The 20,190-nt window shown below is 52.0% G+C and overlaps 1 protein-coding gene across 1 annotated transcript; it reads left to right on the top strand.

Annotated features, from left to right (window-relative positions):
* The first annotated feature begins 1,685 nt into the window (after positions 1-1,685).
* LOC104335905 (ubiquitin carboxyl-terminal hydrolase CYLD) lies at positions 1,686-19,944 on the top strand. Its single transcript, XM_075415430.1, has 15 exons — positions 1,686-1,750; positions 6,194-6,659; positions 6,739-7,020; positions 8,174-8,243; positions 9,073-9,293; positions 9,724-9,877; positions 11,456-11,594; positions 12,241-12,351; positions 13,677-13,768; positions 14,843-14,909; positions 15,991-16,123; positions 16,444-16,552; positions 17,044-17,162; positions 18,613-18,832; positions 19,274-19,944. Exons 2-15 carry the CDS (start codon positions 6,198-6,200, stop codon positions 19,456-19,458), a joined length of 2,364 nt encoding a protein of 787 aa, XP_075271545.1. The 5' UTR covers positions 1,686-1,750; positions 6,194-6,197; the 3' UTR covers positions 19,459-19,944.
* Positions 19,945-20,190: the final 246 nt, after the last annotated feature.

Here is a 20,190-nt window from a genome sequence, read left to right as displayed (position 1 = left end):
GGAACATGAGGCACAGAGCCGTGGGCACACAGGACCTCGGGGACACACAGCTATGGGGACACAGGGGCACGGGGACACAGAGCCATTGGGACAGAGGGATATGGGGACACAGGGACACATGGTTACGGGGATAGAGGGCTATGGGACGTAGGGCACGGGACTGTGGGGACACAGGAACACATGGCCATGGGCGCAGATGGCTACGGGGACACAGGGACATGGGGCCAGGGGGATAGACAGCGACGAGCATGCGAGGACACAGAACCATGAGGACATGTGGCCACGGGGACACAGGGCCGTTGAGACAGAGGGCTATGGGGACACGGCGCCATGGGGACACAGGGCCATGAGGACATGAGACACAGGCCCTTGGGGACACAGGGACACAGGGTCTTGGGGACACAGGGCCATTGGGACAGAGGGATATGAGGACATAGGACACAGAGCTGTAGGGACACACGGCCACGGGGACACAGGGCTATGGGGATATGGGACAGAGGGCTGTGAGGACACAGGGCCATGGGGACATGACACAGGGCCCAGGGCCATAGGGACAGAGGGCTATGGGGACACAGGGCTATGGGGACACAGGGCTATGGGGACACAGGGACATGGGGCCAGGGGGACAGACAGCGATGAGGATGCAGGGACACAGAACTATGGGGACATACAGCCACGGGGACACAGGGCCATTGAGACAGAGGGCTATGGGGACACGGTGCCATGGGGACACAGGGCCATGAGGACATGAGACACAGAGCTATGGGGACACAGAGCCATGGGGACATGAGACACAGGGCCTTGGGGACACAGGACACAGGGCCATGGGGACACAAGGCCACGGGGCACAGGGCCATGGGGACACGGGACACACAGCCATGGGGACACAGCGCTATGGGGACACACGGCCATGGGGACACAGAGCTATGGGGACACGGGACACATGGCTATGGGGACACACGGCCAGGGGGACACAGGACACAGGGCCATGGGGACACACGGCCAGGGGGACACAGGACACAGGGCCATGGGGACACAAGGCCAGGGGGACATGGGACACAGGGCCATGGGGACACAGGGCCAGGGCCAGGGGGACACAGGGCACAGGGCCAGAGGGACATGGGACACACGGCTATGGGGACACAGGGCCATGGGGACACAAGGCCACGGGGCACAGGGCCATGGGGACACGGGACACACAGCCATGGGGACACAGCGCTATGGGGACACACGGCTATGGGGACACAGAGCTATGGGGACACGGGACACATGGCTATGGGGACACATGGCCAGGGGGACACAGGACACAGGGCTATGGGGACACGAGGCCATGGGGACACAGGGCCATGGCGACACAAGGCCACGGGGTACAGGACCATGGGGACACGGGACACACAGCCATGGGGACACATGGCTATGGGGACACACAGCCAGGGGGACACAGGACACAGGGACATGGGGACATACGGCCACGGGGACACAGGTCTATGGGGACAGCAGTGACCAGCCTCGACCCCGCGGGGACCCTCCCAACCCCTCTACTGCTCAGCAGGAGGCGGGGCGGTACTGCGGCAAGACCCGCCCTCTCCTCCTTCATTGGCTACCTGCCGTGCGCCCCGCCTCTCCCCATTGGCTGGCGAGCGGGGCGGCCCGGAAGCGCCGAGGCGTGTGCGGTGCCGCTCTGGGCCGCAGTCCCCGAGGCTCTGTGGTGGCGGCTCCGGAGGCGGAAGAACGGGGGCGGCGGGAGACGGTGAGAGCGGGGGGGGGAGGTTTGTAAGCTTTAATTTCGCTTAAATTTTAATTACCTGGCGCTTTCCAGGGTCCCCTCGGTCAGGATTCAGCCACGTTTAAAGCACCACAAGCCCGAATATCGCACGTCGGCCTGGATGCGCCCGTATCTCGGTTTAGCCGGGGAGGGAGTTGCAGACGCTCCGTTGCTGAAGGGATGGTTTGCTCTGGACTGTGAGGAGGGAAAGGGTTTGTTCCTGGTTTTGAGGAGGAAAATTATTTATTGTTGGGTTTTAATGAGGAAAAGGGTTTATTCTGGGGAGTTCTGATCAGGAAAGGGGTTTATTCTTGGGGGGTTTGACGAGGAAAAGCGATCATTCTGGGGGTTTTGATGAGGGAAGGGGTTTGTTCTTGGAGTTTTGATGAGGAAAAATGTTTATTTTTAGAGTATGACGAGGAAAAGGGTTCATTCTTGGGGTTTCAATGAGGAAAAAGGTTTATTCTTGAGGGTTTTGATGAGGAAAGGGGCTTATTCTTGGGGGTTTGGCAAGGAAAAGGGTTTATTCTTGGGGGTTTTGACGAGGAAAAGTGTTCATTCTGGTGGTTTTGATGACGGAAAGATTCTTGTGGTTTTGATGAGGAAAAAGGTTGATTCTTGGGGTTTTTGACAAGGAAAAGTGTTCATTCTGGGGGTTTTGACGAGGAAAAAGGTTTATTCTTGGGAGTTTGATGAGGAAAAGGGTTGATTCTTGGGGGTTTTGACGAGGAAAAGTGCATTCTTGGGCTTCTGATGAGGAAAAAGGGTTTATTCTTGGGGGTTTGACAAGAAAAAGGGTTTATTCTTGGGGGTTTTGACGAGGAAAAGCATTCATTCTGCAGGTTTTGATGAGGAAAAGGGGTTATTGATGAGGAAAAAGGTTTATTCATGGGAGTTTTGACGAGGAAAGGGGTTTATTCTTGGGGTTTTGATGAGGAAAAATGTTCATTCTTAGGAGTTTGACAAGGAAAAGAGTTCATTCTTGAGGGTTTTGATGACAAAAGGGGTTTATTCTTGGGGCTTTGACAAGGAAAAGAGTTCATTCTGGGGCTTCTGATGAGGAAAAAGGTTTATCTTGGGGGCTTTGATGAGGAAAAGGGTTTATCTTGGGGGCTTTGATGAGGAAAAATGTTTATTCTTAGGAGTTTCATGAGGAAAAGGGTTCATTCTTGGGTTTTTTGACAAGGAAAATGGTTTATTCATGGGGTTTTGACAGGGAAAAGGGTTTACTCTGGGTTTGCTCTTTTGCCAGCATTTGAAGCACAGTGGGATTTATTGTATTCCTTGTGGAGAGAAGGCTTTTAAAAAGAAAAAAAATAAAAGTAAACCGAGGTCCTGAAAACAGAAGATTGAATCAGGGGGTTTGGGACACAGAATCTTATTCTTTATTTCTGTCCCTTAAAAGTCACAGAATTTTGAGCCGTTGTGCTGCCAGCAGAGTTACAAAACGTCGGCAGTGAGTTGCGTGGATGGGAAATAAGGGAACTGCTGCCCGCAATGGGATTTCTTCCGCTTCCACAACCTGCTGTCGCCTCCCAAACTACTTATTGCGATGCAGGGGGGCTCGCCCTGGCACGGCCGCCCCCGTGTACCCCTGTAGTGCCCCCCGACCTTGAGGTGATGGCCCTAAAGCACTACAGCAACATTTGGGTCAGGTCTCCGAGCCACCTTCCCTCCCGCTAAGGTTGAAAAAAAAGAGGGAAAGGGAGATGGCTCCTGTAGGAAGCTGCCACAATGATCCCAAACGCAAGGAAAGCTCCAGGATCTGATCAGACATCGGGTGATTTTTTCCCCAACACCAACAGCAATTTATCTTTTCCTAATAAAAATCAGCTCTCTTGATACTAATCTGCAGTGAAGTCCCCAGTAACGCTGCCCTCCTCCTTGCTGAGCTCTGTGCAGCCTTTCTGTCGCAGCTCAGCCTACCTTTTCTTCCCAGCCCACCCATTTATTTTCTTTGCGAGCAGCTGCATTGCTGCTTCCTGCCGCAATGCCCCGAGCGTGTTTCTACTTCCCTTAATTGCATCTGCTCAATTCCTCCTTTCTCCACTTCAGACTTTTAAGAAGCTTCTACTTTGTGGGCTGGATGAGTGGTCGGTGAAGTGGATTGAGAACTGGCCGAATGGCAGAACTCAGAGCGTTGTCATCAGCGGCGCTGAGTCTAGTTGGAGGCTGGTAACTAGTGGTGTCCCTCAGGGGTCAGTACTGGGCCCAGTCTTGTTTAACTTCTTCATCAATGACCTGGATGAAGAGTTAGAATGTACCCTCAGCAAGTTTGCTGATGACACCAGACTGGGAGGTGTGGTAGACACACCAAAAGGCTGTGCTGCCATTCAGCGTGACCTGGATAGGCTGGAAAGTTGGGCAGAGAGGAACCTGATGAGATTCAACAAAGGCAAATGCAGGGTCCTGCACCTGGGGAGGAACAACCCCATGCACCAGTACAGGCTTGGGGTGGATCTGCTGGAGAGCAGCTCTGCGGAGAGGGACCTGGGTGTCCTGGTGGACGACAGGTTAACGATGAGCCAGCAGTGTGCCCTGGCTGCCAAGAAAGCCAATGGGATCCTGGGGTGCATTGAGAAGAGTGTGGCCAGCAGGTCGAGGGAGGTTCTCCTTCCCCTCTACACTGCCCTGGTGAGGCCTCATCTGGAGTCCTGTGTCCAGTTCTGGGCTCCCCAGTTCAAGAAAGATGAAGAGCTACTGGAGAGAGTCCAGCGGAGGGCTATGAGGGTGATGAGGGGACTGGAGCATCTCTCGTACAAGGAGAGACTGAGGGAGCTGGTCTTGTTCAGCCTGAAGAAGAGAAGGCTGAGAGGGCACCTAATAAATGCTTCTAAATATCTGCAGGGTGGGTGTCAGGAGGATGGGGCCAAGCTCTTTTCAGTGGTGCCCAGCGACAGGACAAGGGGCAACGGGCACAAACTGAAGCAGAGGAAGTTCCAGCTGAACATGAGGAAGAACTTCTTCCCTCTGAGGGTGACGGAGCCCTGGAACAGGCTGCCCAGGGAGGTTGTGGAGTCTCCTTCTCTGGAGATATTCAAGACCCGCCTGGACAAGGTCCTGTGCAGCCTGCTGTAGGTGACCCTGCTTCGGCAGGAGGGTTGGACTAGATGACCCACAGAGGCCCCTTCCAACCCCTACCATTCTGTGATTCTGTGATTCTACTAGGTAGCCCACAGTGGAGACATCTTTTTTCTTCCTTGATTTCCTCCATGGCCTAGAAATGGGCACCTCTCTTATTTTCTCTGTATTGGCCAGGTTGGGTTCAGTCCACCTGCAGGAAGAAGTTTCTATATTCATCCCCTTTTTTATGTTGTAACAAAAAGTCTGGATCCTGGCTGGGCGTGGTATCATCAAAAGTGAGATGCGGAGGGGTAAAGTGAGTGAGAATTTAGCTAGAAGAATTTCACAAAAATATACTTCTGACTCCAGATATTTGAATTTCTTTCAATATGGTTGCTCTGAAAGATGCTGATCTTTAGTGCCTCAGCATAGTAACGCGGTAGGTGCTGTGCTTTGCGTACGTTTTGACTATTAACATGCTTTAATACAACATCAAGGAGCTCTACTCGCAGACTAAGACTCCCTTTTTAGGGAATTTTTAAAAGGCAGAATTTAGCCTTTGCCTCAGTCCTGCAAATAAGTAGGAAAAGAAAGCAGGAGGTGGAATTTAATGAGGCCATTCTGGTTGTACGGTGTCGCAGAGAACAGGACGGACGAGACGCTGCCCTGTGCAACTCCTTACTAGGAGGGTTTAGTGGAGAAGACGGAGCCAGGCTTGTCCCATGGATGCACCATGAAGGGACAAGAGGCAACAGGGACAAGCAGGAACATGGGTGAACTTGGTTAGATGGAATTTTTTGCTTTCCACCGTGAGGGTGATGAAACACTGGGACAAGGCACCAGGGAGGCTGTGGGATCTCTGTCACTGGAGATGCTCAAAACTCAACTGGGTGAGGCTTTGAGCAACCTGCTTTGAGCGCGGGGTTGGGCTCAAGACCTCTTCCAACCTGAATTCTTCTGCAATATCATGCATGTATCTTTACTGGCGTGACTATTAGGGGACCTAATATATACTTACAAATATCTGAAGGGTGGGTGTCAGGAGGATGGGGCCAGACTCTTTTCAGTGGTGCCCAGTGACAGGACAAGGGGCAATGGGCACAAACTGAAGCAGAGGAAGTTCTGTCTGAACCCGAGGAAGAACTTCTTCCCTCTGAGGGTAACGGAGCACTGGAACAGGCTGCCCAGGGAGGTTGTGGAGTCTCCTTCTCTGGAGGTATTCAGGACCCGCCTGGACAAGGTCCTGTGCAGCCTGCTGTAGGTGACCCTGCTTGGGCGGGGGGGTTGGACTAGGTGACCCACAGAGGTCCCTTCCAACCCCTACCATTCTGTGATTCTGTGACTCTGTCCTTTCTCACAACCCAGGGGAATGACGATGACCAGCCTCCTGCCTTCAGCAGGGGACGGAAACTGCTATTACATCCTGACAGAAGACTGCGCCTATGGCAGCAAGTACTTCGAAGCTGGGAACATGTGCTTCTGCAGCGAGAGAAGTTACCTGCGCAACTTCTCCGATGACAGGCCCCCGGCTTGCTTCTTGAAAGTCATCATGCTGGATGACAGCTCCACCGTCACCATAAACATAGAAATCCTTCAGCCTGTGCGCGAGGAGACGGCTGTCTTCCTCCTGGCCATCAGCAGCCACAACGAACGCTTGAACTACTTCTTGGAGAGGCTGAGCCTTGAAGCAGCTCTGCGGGCCGTGCCAGGCCAAAAAGTAATGGTGGAAGTCGACCGGCAATATTTCCCTGGCACCATCCGCTACATCGGGAGCATTTACAAAAACACTTCGTCTGTGCTGTCTCCGTTTTTCTTCGGGGTGGAGTTACAGGTAAAGTGGCCTAGGAAGTAAGTTGCTTGTTTTCCTTTAATGTTTCTGTACGTAAAGCACCTTTCTGGCATGTTTTCAGGGTGAGGGTGAAAACAGAGGGCGCAGCGATGGATCGTATCACGGCACAGAGTATTTCAAGTGTAAGCGGAACAGCGGGGTCTTCCTGCCGTTTAGCAGAGTCCAGTTTACTCCCACGCCAGACGATGACTATGTGAAACAGAAGCCAAAACTGGACACGGAGGAGGTGGTTCCTGTGAAAGTGGGAGATGCGGTTAGCTTCTACGTGGAGGAGGTCCTCACAAAAGGAATAGCTATGGCTGTTTACCGGGAGGGAACCCAATGGTTCGTTAAAGTTTGTCCGGTAAGAGCAGCCTCGCTGCCTTTTCTTGGGTTTTTTTGGGGATTTTTTAAAAACTATGTTATGGTGGGACATGAAAGAGAAGTGGAAAGAACATCCGAAAGGGATGTGAGGTTGCATGCTTGTTTAACATCTTTATCAATGATCTGGTTGAGGGGATTGAGTGCTCCCTCAGTCAGTTTGCAGGTGACACCAAGTTGGGTGGGAGTGTCAATCTGCTTAAGGGCAGGAAGGCTCTGCAGAGGGATCTGGACAGTCTGGATCGATGGGCCAAAGCCAACTGTAGGAGTTTCAACAAGGCCATGTGCCGGGTCCTGCACTTCAGTCACAACACCACGCAATGCTACAGACTTGGGGAAGAATGGCTGGAAAGCTGCCTGGTGGAAAAGGATCTTGGGGTGTTGGTTGACAGCCGGCTGAACAGGAGCCAGCAGTGTGCCCAGGTGGCCGAGAAGGCCAACGGCATCCTGGCTTGGGTCAGGAAAAGCATGGCCAGCAGGACTAGGGAGGTGATCGTGCCCCTGTACTTGGCGCTGGTGAGGCCGCACCTGGAGTACTGTGTTCAGTTTTGGGCCCCTCACTCCAAGAAGGACATTGAGGGGCTGGAGCGTGTCCAGAGAAGAGCAATGAGGCTGGGGTGGGGTCTGGAGAACAAGTCTGCTGAGGAGCGGCTGAGGGAGCTGCGACTGTTCAGTCTGGAGAAGAGGAGGCTGAGGGGAGACCTTCTCACTCTCTGCAACTACCTGACAGGAGGGTGTAGTGAGGTGGGGGTTGGTCTCTTCTCCCAAGTAACCAGCGATAGGATGAGAGGCAATGGCCTCAAGTTGCGTTAGGGAAGGTTTTGATTGGATATTATGAAAAATTTCTTTCCTGCAAGAGTGGTCAGGCATTGGAACAGGCTGCCCAGGGAGGTGGTGGATTCACCATCCCTGGAGGGGTTCAAAAAAAGTGTAGATGTGGCACTTTGGGATATGGTTTAGCAGGCATGGTGGTGTTGGGTTGACGGTTGGACTTGATGATCTTACAGGTCTTTTCCAACCTATGATTGTGTGATTCTATGCCAACTTTCCAGGCCTGTTTGAAAAATTGGTTCATATTCCAGGAATTCCTTATGTTTAATAAAGCATTTAGTTGACAGATTTTTCTCTCCTTTCAGGAAGAAGAAGGAACAACTGACATTTTCAGAGAAATCCCTATGGACTCTGTCGTGAAGGAAAGCTTGCAAAGTAGGTTATCATCAGATGTGTCTGCCCTGTGTACCTTCTTGGGGATTTAGCAGTTAGTTCTTCTCTGCAGGCTGCTGATGAGCTGAAATTCCACCAAAAGCTTCAGCTAGTCCCAACATAGTTGATCAGGAGGCAGAGAAGGTCTGTGGAAAAGGCTCAAGTTCTGGATGAAATCCTTTGCATGAGGCAACTAAAGCTGAGTCTACCCATTTGTCTGGATGAAGAAGAGAGTCTGATTGCAGTGCAGAAATATTTCCTGGGGGAGGAGGCACCACTGGTTAAAGAGTCTTTAATTTAGCTGTAGGAGATGAAGCAGGAGCCTCATCCTGATGCCAGACAGACTCGGAAAGGCACAGATGCCAGCGGCGATGTTGTGAGTCATTGGACAAGAGAAGAAATTAGTGGAACCTCTCTATTACCGTCAGAAGACAAGGTGCAGTGCCAACCTGAGGAGAACCATCATTAGACTCCTCACTGAGCTGATTTAGCTCACTAAAGGCAGAAAAAGAATTTGGAAATAACCCCCTTCCCGCCGTTTCAGTAGTCCGAAATGGCTCTGCGAAGGGCTGGATTAGCTCCGGAGCCAGCGAGAGGCTGGGGCGTTGCAGCCTTGAGCGGGGAAACAAAGAGCAGGATCGTCCCCTTTCAGCCTGTTAGACCAGCTTGGCCATATCACTGGGAATTACACCTTGTGGCGCTGGTGCTCAGCTTCACGCTTGTTCCTGTGGTCTTTAATTTCAAAAGAGACCTGGCATTAGGTGAGAGCCAGAGATGTCTGTCATTAGGCGTTGACTTCCTACCTCACCTGATATTTTGCATTGCCCACTAGGTTTATTTTCACCGTTCGAGTCTGACATGGGCTTGGGACACCCAAACCAGATGAAACGAGAGATAAGCGAGAGTGGTGAGGAGTGTGAAAGTGGGAATTCATCCCTGGAGGTGAACTCCATGGTCCAGATCACCTTGGACAAGGGAAATCAGGTTTCAGGAATCATCCGCTGGTTGGGCTACCTGCCCCAGATTAAGCACAAAATGGCAGGAGTTGAACTGGTAAGGAGCAAAATATTTCGTGTTGTGAGATTGTGTATCAGAACGGGCAGATCTTGCTTGCTGAAGACCTTCAGGTTGTGGCTGCGTATCTTGCAGCTTGTCCCGGGCCTCTGACATGTCAGAGTGTGAACTGTGAGGGCAAGCACACAATTGTGCCCTCCCTTAGGCTGGGGAGGAGAGCCTGTGGAATGATTACAGGGGTTGGTTTGCTCTCTTCTACAGCAGTGATACTGGAATGTGGGACGGAATAGTCATGAATTCTACGAGTGGCATGAATAGGTTCAAAACCTAACCAGAATATATGAAAACAATCAAGAAAACGGGATGAAACTTGTACACAGCTCTTAAGATATTAAATGGCCATATGGGGGATCGTGCCTTGCTCGTGGAAGGCCTGCTCTCACGTTATTCCTCAATGCTCTTTTCCTAGGATGAAGATAAGGGGGTCACTGCTGGCGAATGGCTGGGAAAGTTCTACTTCCGCTGCGCTCCAAAGCGCGGCCTCTTCGTGAAGCTGCAGTCCTGCCAGCCCGACGTTCGCTTCCAGTGCTCGCACAACAGCGATTTGAACCTCGTGGATTACGGTGAGTCCTCTGGGGAGAGGGGAGACGGGGCTGTGCTGGGACAAGGCACTCTGCGGAGAAGCCTCATGCGCAGCGTCCTAACTGGTGGTTTAATATTCTTCGCTTTCTTTGAGCGTTCCAAAAGATGCTCTAAAAATGAGGCCTCGGTGGCATGGATGTGTTGGAGAAGGGGAAGCTGGCAGGAAAAGTTGGTGGGTAACAGAGGGTAGAATTCCAGAGCAGCAGTCTTTGCAAGGTGTTGTGAATGCTGCAAGCAAGACAGGGCTCTTCTGCCTCTGGTTTTCAGGGCAGGAGAAAAGGTCTTGTGTAACTCAGACGTGAATACGGACAAGTGTTTTAGCTGTAGAGCCTGGCCTAGCTACTGTATGTGAAACGTAGACCACACACGTGGCTCTGGAGAAGTGGAGTGGGTAACTCAGGCCCACGGCCAAGATGTCAGGTGATCACAGTGTTGCACCTGGGGACTGAGAAATAAGAGAGAGCTTGGAAAGGGAGAGAGGATGAAATCAATTTTAACGTAGAGCTTGATGTGATGAGAAGACATTCACAAGAAGATGCGGGGAAGAACAGGTCAGTATTTTCATTTGAGGAGGAAGAAACTCACAGAATCACAGAATGTTCAGGGTTGGAAGGGAACTCTGTGGGTCATCTAGTGCAACCCCCTACCGAAGCAGGGTCACCCAGAGCAGGCTGCACAGGACCGTGTCCAGGCAGGTCTTGAATATCTCCAGAGAAGGAGACTCCACAGCCCCTCTGGGCAGCCTGGGCCAGGGCTCCGTCACCCTCAGAGGGAAGAAGTTCTTCCTCGGGTTCAGCTGGAGCTTCCTGTGCTTCAGTTTGTGCCCATTGCCCCTTGTCCTGTCACTGGGCACCACTGAAAAGAGTCTGGCCCCATCCTCCTGACACCCACCCTTCAGATATTTATAAGCATTTATTAGGTCCCCAAAAATTCCTCCAGAGCAGAGAAGACAGTGTAAGTGTTTAGAAACTGAGACCGCTGTAACAAGAAGACAGGACTCCTGTAGGCACTGCCCAAAAACTGAGAGCAGGGACAAGGAAGAATGTCTAAAGGATGTGCTGAAGAGAGGGGGTTGAATTACAAGGGAAGGATGCTGAAGAAACCCGGAAAGACCAGACCGAGAAAGCCACCTTTGAAGCTTAAGGAGACGACAGGCCAGCGGGATGAGGCTGTTAAAGTACAGTTGCCTTTTTGTCCCCTTGCTACTGGGGTCACAGGTCTTTCAACAGAGAGACCTCCAGCTTGAATATAACACAGCACCAGTGTAGCTCTTTTTGTCTTCGTTATACTTGGCCTAACGAGGGCAGAGGCGGCATGGATTGCTGGGTCGTTATCTCTGGGGAAGAAGAGATGGTCTGGTTTTGTCTCCATTTCCAGCAGATGAATTGCTGAAGGGACAAATTTTCATCCCAGCATGGTTGAGTCCCAGCAGGAGCAGCGCGGAAGAGCGCGGCGCTGACTTCTGAGCGGAGCAGACCTCTGGGGCGTCGGGGAAGGGCGGAGCTGACCCAGATGAGATGGGAAACTAAAGGGAGTTGCTTCTGTTCCTTCTCTTGCAGGAGGGCAGGAAGTTCTTCCACAGGCTCCAGAGAATTTTCCTCCGCTCAGGAACGAAGCAGCAGTGCATGTCCTACGAGGACGGATGAAGGGGATCCAAGGCCACTGTAATTCTTGCTATATGGACGTAGCTCTCTTCAGGTAAAGACCTGCTTGGGTGGTGCTGTTTCATTAAATGAGTGCTTTTTTAATTGGGCAAAGCCCTGAACTGCAGCGCTTCCCTGGATTTCCAAGGTGGCTGGAAATTTACCCAGTATAGAGCAGAATAGAACTGTGTGGAGATGCAGCCTCGATGCTTGCTGCTTTTCTTATCTCCTTCCTAGTCTGGTAGGTTCTCAGGCCCTGAAGTGCCCCTCATGAGTACCTGAGGCACTCCTGTGTCTGTCATGCAGGGCGGTGAGAGATCGTAGTTCTCTGGACTTGGACCGTGCTGACTCTGTCACTGGAGGTAATGGCTGGAAACATTTCAAAGCAAGCGCCCAGGAGGTCCCAGCTTCACTGTGCAGCACTGTTTGGAGAGGAAAAGACTCAGTGGTGCCCCCCATGAGCAGTTTTGGCTGCAAAGTATGAGATTTCATTCTCTCTGAGCTGTTTCCTTGCTTATTACCAGTGTTCATTAAACCAGATGTGGTTTCTCTCACCGCAGAAATGCGCTGTCACTCACCTTTCTATAATTGCATGCATGGACTGTTGAAAATAAAAGCCACCGACTGTCACCAGGCACAACAGTTTGGTTCTAACTACTGCTGCCAACCCATCAGAGTTACAAAGCATTCTCTTTTCACAGCCTCTTCTCCTGTACATCCGTGCTGGACTGCATGCTCTTCAAGCCCTTCCCACTGTGTGACCGGAACGTCCAGGGCATTCTGCGGGATGAGATTGTTAATCCCCTTCGAAAGTGAGTAGAGCATGTGGGAATCCTGGAAGTTGTCTGTCCGCCTTTATACCTTCTCTGCTGCGCTGTCAGACGATACCTGTCACTGAGGGAAGGGGTTACCTGGAGGGGTTTCTCTTGTCGGCCACATCCAAAGGTCTTAACATCAGGTTTCTTTTCCAGTTCGTCCCTTCCCCAGGTTGGGAGACTTTCATGACTCCTGATGCATGTCCGTGAGTTTCCCCTGCTTAGACTGAAGCCTTGTGAGCTGCAGTTCTCAGTGAGAGGACAAAAAGGGGATTCCTGGGGTTCAGACCATCTCTGGGGGGGAACCCTGCAGCTGATGAAGCAGTGGCATTGCCTTCATCAGCAGTTAGTCCCAAAGGCAGCATGCAGTGCCAGGCTGGATGAGAGCAGATCATGGCATGAGAGCTAAATTCTCTGGACTTTGTATCAAAGATAGCAGGTTCTTTCCTCATCCTCGCTAGAGAGGTGTGGAAGAGGGGTATGGAGAGCTGACTGAACATAAGACATGAGCATCTTCCTTGAGGAGCAGTGTCCTGGCACTGGCTTGCAGAAATACAACCCTGGGGTGTTCTGTGATGCTGAGATTCAATTGAGAGCAGCCCTGCCGAGGACTTGGGGGTGCTGGTGGATGAAAAGCTGGACATGAGCAACCAGTGTGCGCTCACAGCCCAGGAAGCCAGCCATGCCCTGGGCTGCATCTCCAGCAGCGTGGGCACAGGGCGAGGGAGGGGATTCTGCCCCTCTGCCCCACTCTGCTGAGACCCCCCCCCCCGGGAGTCCTGAGTCCAGCTCTGGAGCCCTCAGCACAGGGCAGACCTGGAGCTGTGGGAGCAGGGCCAGAGGAGGCCCCAACAATGATCCAAGGGCTGGAACCCCTCTGCTGGGAGGAAAGGCTGGGAGAGCTGGGGCTGTTCAGCCTGGAGAAGAGAAGGCTTCAGGGACACCTTCTTGTGGCCTTTCAATTTAGAAAGGGGGCTTAAAAGAAAGATGAGAGTTTTTTTCACCAGGGCATGTAGTGACAGGACAAGGTACATTGGTTTTAAACTGAAAGTTTAGATTTGGATTGGACATGAGGAAGAAATTCTTTATTGTGGGGGTGGTGAGACACTGGACCAGGTTGCCCAGAGAAGTTGTAGATGCTCCATCATTGGAAGTGTTCAAGGCCAGGTTAGATGGGGCTTGGAGGAACCATCTGGCCGGAGATGTCCCTGCCCATGGCAGGGGGATTGGACTAGATGATCTTTAAATGTCCCTTCCAACCCAACCCAAATGATTCTATGATTACACTGGAGAGATCATCTGCAGCTGCTTCTTGTTTCTAGGACTGGCTTCGTCAGGGCTGGGAGCGTGATGCATCTTAGGGAGCAGCTAACTGAAAAGGGCCAGTGTTCCAGCTTCACCAACGCTGAGAAAGGTAACGTGCTCTCTGGGGCCTTCCCCGAGCTGCTTCGCTGTGTGCTGTCTCATCCAGGCACCAGGCTGACAACTTAATTGTACGCTTTTCCCAAGCACGTGTATTAATATGCCTGCTGCGCTGTTCACTGATGTCAAAATGCAGATGTAAAACACTTTCAGCTTTTAAAACTCTACAAGCTTTTCAACTGAAATTTGTGGTCAATTTTTATGATAAGACAAGAATTGCTGGGTCTCTAACCTGGTGGCAGCTGTTGCCAGGAGGGGAGAGGAAGATGTAACAGAACAGGATTTGAAAAAGGGAAATTTCATTGACCTTTATACTTTTGAGTTATGCCCTGATAAGTCCATCCCTGATGTCCCCGCTAGAATCCAGCTGGATTTATCATTTTGCCAAGATCAACTTGTCTTTGAGTTCTGATAAGTTGTTTGGGGTTCCTCAAAGACTGCAGTCTGCTTAAAATAAGACAGAAAACACCGACAGCCGAAACCCACCGTTCTCTGGTTGCGATCGCCACGTTCCCATCCGTGCACAGCAAGGCCGCGTTGTAGTTTACAACAAGGAAACGGATTACACCAACCCCAAACGTCACTGCAGCAACTTCTAAGTACCTGGTTGCTAAACGAGTGGCATTGATTCTTCCAGAAACAGCAGGTATCATCTCTGTGAACGGCCCTTGTGTTTTCTGCTATCGTATATTTATTTTAGCCAGGGATAGCTGAACTGTTCAGTTGCTTGAATTTCCGTAGCTGTCCCTGATTTCACTTTGAGTTTATACTTTTTTGGAGTTAGTAACTGTCTGGTAAGGTCTCTGAGACAGCGTTGCTGCCATGGCCTGGCTTGTAAGAGTGCAGTATCTGAGGGCTAGTTTGTTAGGGGCTTTTTTTTTTCACATTGCATTAACTAAGCGCTCTCAGCTTTTAGCCCAGTTGTCCCCTTACGCAGAGTAAAAGGAGATGCCAGGTTCATGAAACGCTGGCTCGAGTTTCACTGCCAGCTTTTGCCTTCTGGATGCAGTGGGGCAAGGCAGCGTTCCTGGCGTGGCGTGACCCGTGCTCTTCTCTGACTTTCTAGATCCCGAGGAGTTCCTTAATCTCATAATGCATCAGATCCTGGGAATAGAGCCACTCTTGAAACTGCAGTAAGTTTTCATATCTAAGCGACACAATTTACCCAGGCCAGGCTCATTGGGTACCCACCTCACGATCACTGGGTGTTACTGGCCACCTTTTCATCAAGGCTTTGCAGACACAGCTCAGTGAGTCGTGTGCAGCTCCTCTCTGCTGTCCGTGTGATCTTGCTGCTTGTGATCTTGTCCCAGGTGACGCGTCCAGGAAAAGACACTTCGAAGCTCTCCCTGGAGGTGCCTCCTTCAGAAAATTGCGATAAAAACCTTCTGTCATCCTTAGGGAGAGCCAGCAGTGGTTTCAGAAATGTAGTGTCCCAGCTTGACTGCAGAGCCAGCGCTGTCTGACAGCGTTTGGATGCAACTGGGATGTGTCCAGACTCTGGAGCTGGCTCAGGTCCTGCAGCCTCTCAAACAGGCAGTCCATGGATGCAGTCCCAGTTTTTCAGGACTCTACAAAGAGGATGAGAGGCTGAAGGAAGCCAAAAATAACTGTGCTGTTCGGGAGCATAGAAGGGGATTGTTCGGGTTCTGTGCTCCTTTGTTGAGATGTCAGTCAAGCCGTAGATCGTGGAGTACTCGGAGAGGCTGAGCACAAAGATGGCTCTGTACTGCAGCTCCCCTGCAGAGGGTCATCTGAAGGAGATCCTTTTTCTGCTGGCTCAGGGAGGGATCTTCTGCCCACAGCTCACCTTTGAACGCACCAAATTTTGCTCTCTGGCTTTTGTGTGTGCCATTATAAAGAGATCTTTCATCTGAGAAGGCGTTTGCTGATTGGGCCGTAGTGCAGTTGATTTAAAAAATGTTGAAGTGCCTTTTAATATTTACATTGGTGAGGGGAAATTGAGTTTTGCCTATAGGAGCAGGATGTGATGCTATGGAGGGATCATGAGACCGAAGATGCTACTTGTGTCCTCCTCTCATGGCATGTATTTAGTATTTCTGGGTGGCAAAAGTGCTTCGTGTCAGTGTTGCGCCAAGAAGCCCTTGGTGCCTTGGGCCCCAGAAGCTCTTGCAGGACAAAACCGGTATGTCCTCTGGGAGCTCAAGACGTTTGTAGGACCATGTAAACAAGCCCCGTGACCACTCCTTGCAGGTCAGGAGGCCAGAAGGAGCAGGACTGTTACTGTTACCAGATATTTATGGACAAACAGGAGGATCTGGTGGTTCCCGACGTGCAGCAGTTAGTGGAACGCTCCTTCCTGTCCTCCGATCTGAAGCTAGTGGAGGTGAGCCCAGCTACCTTCCGCCTACACTGCTGTCTGCTCCCTCTTTCTTGCTTCCTCTGACGTACCCATGCCTGCCAGTGAGTCTGTGATGGGTCTAGTACATCTTCTATCCAACACTGCAAAGCAGCAGGATACGTGGCCACAACCTGAAAGAGCTCTTGGGGAATCTGAGCGTGACCTGGGAAGAGGGCTATGCTTTCCCATCTTGTCTTGTGGATATCCAGAGAAGAAAGTTTTTACTCCCAGCAGCAATATGGAGAGAAGAGCCTCTGAGACTTGTCTCTTCTGGCCTGGTGACTCATTTGCTTTTCTTTTCCCAGATCCCGTCTTGCTTCATTATCCAAATGCCACGTTTTGGGAAGGAATATAAAATGTTCAGCAAAATTATTCCTTCGTTGGAGCTGGATGTAACAGATCTGCTTCTGGACAGTAAGTTGCTAGGCAATGGCAAAGCTGCTGGCTGGGAGTGCTAGCAGCTGGGTGACAGGTCTCGCCTCTTGGGGTTGTGAGCAGATGTAAGGTGGGATTATGGTGTGATTCTTCTTCCCTGAACTCCAGTTTTGGCAGGACAAGTTGGATTTCAGGTGAGATCATAGAATCAGAATCATTAAGGTTGGAAAAGACCTCTAAGATCATCGAGTCCAACCGTCACCCCAACACCACCATGCCTGCTAAACCATGTCACGAAGTGCCATGTCTACATGTTTTCTGAACCCCTCCAGGGATGAGGACTCCACCACTTCCCTGGGCAGCCTGCTCCAATGCCTGACCACTCTTTCAGTAAAGAAATTTTTCCCAACATCCAATCTAAACCTCCCCTGACACAACTTGAGGCCGTTTCCTCTCGTCCTATCGCTGTTTACTTGGGAGAAGAGACCAAGATCTGGAGAAGACACATCTTGCCCCTGTTGCCTCTGCAGGTCCCAGGGAGTGCTGCGTGTGCGGCAACGTCGCCACCCTGGAGTGTTCAGAGTGTTTCAAAGACAAGGTATTCGCAGCTACGGGCCTGAAGCAGTTCTGCAGCTCCTGCTCCAGACAGGTACTCAGTTCCTTTGGGTTCTTGTGAAGTCTGCCTTGGTGGCTGCCAGCAGACTGAACCCCCCAAAATACCCGCGTTTCCCTTGCAGCCGTTCAGGTTGGGCACAGAGGGGCCCCTTTCTGAGCATCAGTCCTCCATCAGCTGCATGAGCGGGGTTAGGTGCCACATGTTCCTGAACCTGGATAGGCTGGAAAGCTGGGCAGAGAGGAACCTGATGAGGTTCAACAAAGGCAAATGCAGGGTCCTGCACCTGGGGAGGAACAACCTCATGCACCAGTACAGGCTTGGGACGGACCTGCTGGAGTGCAGCTCTGCGGAGAGGGACCTGGGTGTCCTGGTGGATGACAGGTTAACCATGAGCCAGCAGTGTGCCCTGGCTGCCAAGAAAGCCAATGGAATCCTGGGGTGCATCAAGAAGAGTGTGGCCAGCAGGACGAGGGAGGTTCTCCTTCCCCTCTACACTGCCCTGGTGAGGCCTCATCTGGAGTGCTGTGTCCAGTTCTGGGCTCCCCAGTTCAAGACAGATGAGGAGCTACTGGAGAGAGTCCAGCGGAGGGCTACAAGGATGGTGAGGGGACTGGAACATCTCCCCTACGAGGAGAGGCTGAGGGAGCTGGGCTTGTTCAGCCTGAAGAAGAGAAGGCTGCGAGGGGACCTAATAAATGCTTATAAATATCTGCAGGGTGGGTGTCAGGAGGATGGGGCCAAGTTCTTTCCAGTGGTGCCCAGCAACAGGACAAGGGGCAATGGGCACAAACTGAAGCAGAGGAAGTTCCATCTGAACCCGAGGAAGAACTTCTTCCCTCTGAGGGTGACGGAGCCCTGGCACAGGCTGCCCAGGGAGGTTGTGAAGTCTCCTTCTCTGGAGATGAATTTCAAGACCCGCCTGGACGCGGTCCTGTGCAGCCTGCTGTGGGTGACCCTGCTTCGGCAGGGGGTTGGACTGGGTGACCCACAGAGGTCCCTTCCAACCCCAACCATTCTGTGATTCTGTGTAAGCAGAGGGTTACAGAATCACAGAATCACAGAATGGTCAGGGTTGGAAGGGACCTCTGTGGGTCATCTAGTCCAACCCTCCTGCTGAAGCAGGGTCACCTACAGCAGGCTGCACAGGACCTTGTCCAGGCGGGTCTTGACTATCTCCAGAGAAGGAGACTCCACAACCTCCCTGGGCAGTCTGATCTTGCGCAGACCTGAGTGTTGGGCCCTCCACGCTGTCCCACCAGGAGCATTCCTACAGCTTTCTGGCCTTTCTTGGAGGGTGGCAAGCTCCCGTCTCAGCTTCTCGCTGCCAGCCTGTTGACACAATGCCATCCCTTGGCACGCGGGGACCACGGGAGTCAGATCAGTGGGGAATAAACTGGGGGCCTGACCCCTGCACACTCCTCTTTCTGGCAGGCCAGGCTCAGTTCTGCCCGCTCAGCAGTGCCACCCCATCATCTCTCCTCAGGTTCACTCCCACTACCGACGCAAAACTCACAAGCCGACTAGGCTGCACGTCCCAGAAGAGTTTCACAGCCGGAGCCCCCGGGGCAGCCAGCAGGTCCCTCGCGAGAAGATGGAGCTCTTCGCAGTGCTCTGCATCGAGACCAGTCATTACGTCTCCTTTGTGAAATACGGCCCCGAGAACGAACACTGGATGTTTTTTGACAGCATGGCTGACAGGCACGGTGAGGACGTGGTGGTGGGCTCGGAGCTTTGATCGCAGCCGGGCGCTGCGCGGTGGGCAGCTGCGAGTGTCCGCGGCACTCGTTGCGTAGGCGCTGGTCGGTCTGCCTTCTCCTCTGAAGCCCCCTACACGATTTAGGCTCTCTCTGGACCTGGCTTCCAACAGTGACCATTTAAGTAGACCCCAGAGGAGAGTATGGCCAGGCCAAGCACGTGTGAGTTCCTCCCAGTGCTTTCATCTTCTGGCTGTGTTCATACAAGGGACTTGTGGAGCCAGCTGTGTGGGCAAGGATTGTTCTCCTGTCCTTCCCCACTTTGTTGTCAGCTTCCAGACCTCTCCACTAAGGCACTACATTGCTGTTGAGTGTGATGGTATCTGCCTGAGCTGTAGGTACTCATCCCTTGGGACCTGGTTTGAACTTTTCTCCTTCTTTCTGGGTTAGGTGATGAGAACGGCTTCAACATTCCCACTGTAACGCTGTGCCCGGAAGTTGCCAAATACCTGGACTTGCCACTGGCTGTGCTGGCGTTGGAGCAACCTCGGGACATGGACGGAGTGGCCAAGCGTCTCTTCTGCGACGCCTACATGTACATGTACCAGAGCAAGAAGATGGCGCTTTACAAATGACGCTGCCTTGGGTTGGTGCCGCAGAGCAGCGAGGCGTCGGGAACGTGAGCTTGGATTGGCCCTGCAGCTCGTCGTCGGTGAAAGCGGCCAAGTCTGGGTGCACCGAGCTTGCACTTCTGCCTCTTCTTACCTCTTCCAGTGTCTGGTTATCAAGCTATCCACGTCAGCCTGTATGGCTTTGTTAAAATCTGTACTTGGGCTTACCGAGTGATAGTTTGTGCTTCCTGCAGACCTGGACTCTGAATTATTTACACTCAAATTCATTCTCATTTCCTACCTTCCCTTTCCACTCTCCTTTCTCCCCAGGTACTCTGCAGCTCTGCCCTACCTCAGAGTCCTCTCCAACATCCTTTTCTCCCTGCCAACCCTTCCTTCCAAAGCTGAGGACCAGCACCTAACCAAAACACGAGCGCTTATCCTCAGGTTTGCAAAGGGCACAAGAAAACCACAGCCTCGCCCTGCGTAAAGCATCCTCACGTGGACTTGTGGAGCGAGAAAACCAGGTGTGAGCTGCACCGGTGTGGTTAAGAGATGGGTCAGAACGAGGGGTTTTATGCAAGGTCTGGGATGTGACCCCACACCTAAAGCTGGGTCCCCGAACTGTCTGCACTGTCCCCTTACCCAGCACTAATACTTTGGCACTTTAACCCACCATCCATTATTTCAGACCATGAGATTAATTGGATATCTTGAGCTGCAAATCCGCCTTACAAAAATATGTATTTTTAAGAA

Source organism: Opisthocomus hoazin, chromosome 3 (genome assembly GCF_030867145.1).
Source record: "Opisthocomus hoazin isolate bOpiHoa1 chromosome 3, bOpiHoa1.hap1, whole genome shotgun sequence".
Taxonomy (NCBI): Eukaryota; Metazoa; Chordata; class Aves; order Opisthocomiformes; family Opisthocomidae; genus Opisthocomus; species Opisthocomus hoazin.
This window is presented reverse-complemented; position numbering and strand designations above follow the sequence as displayed.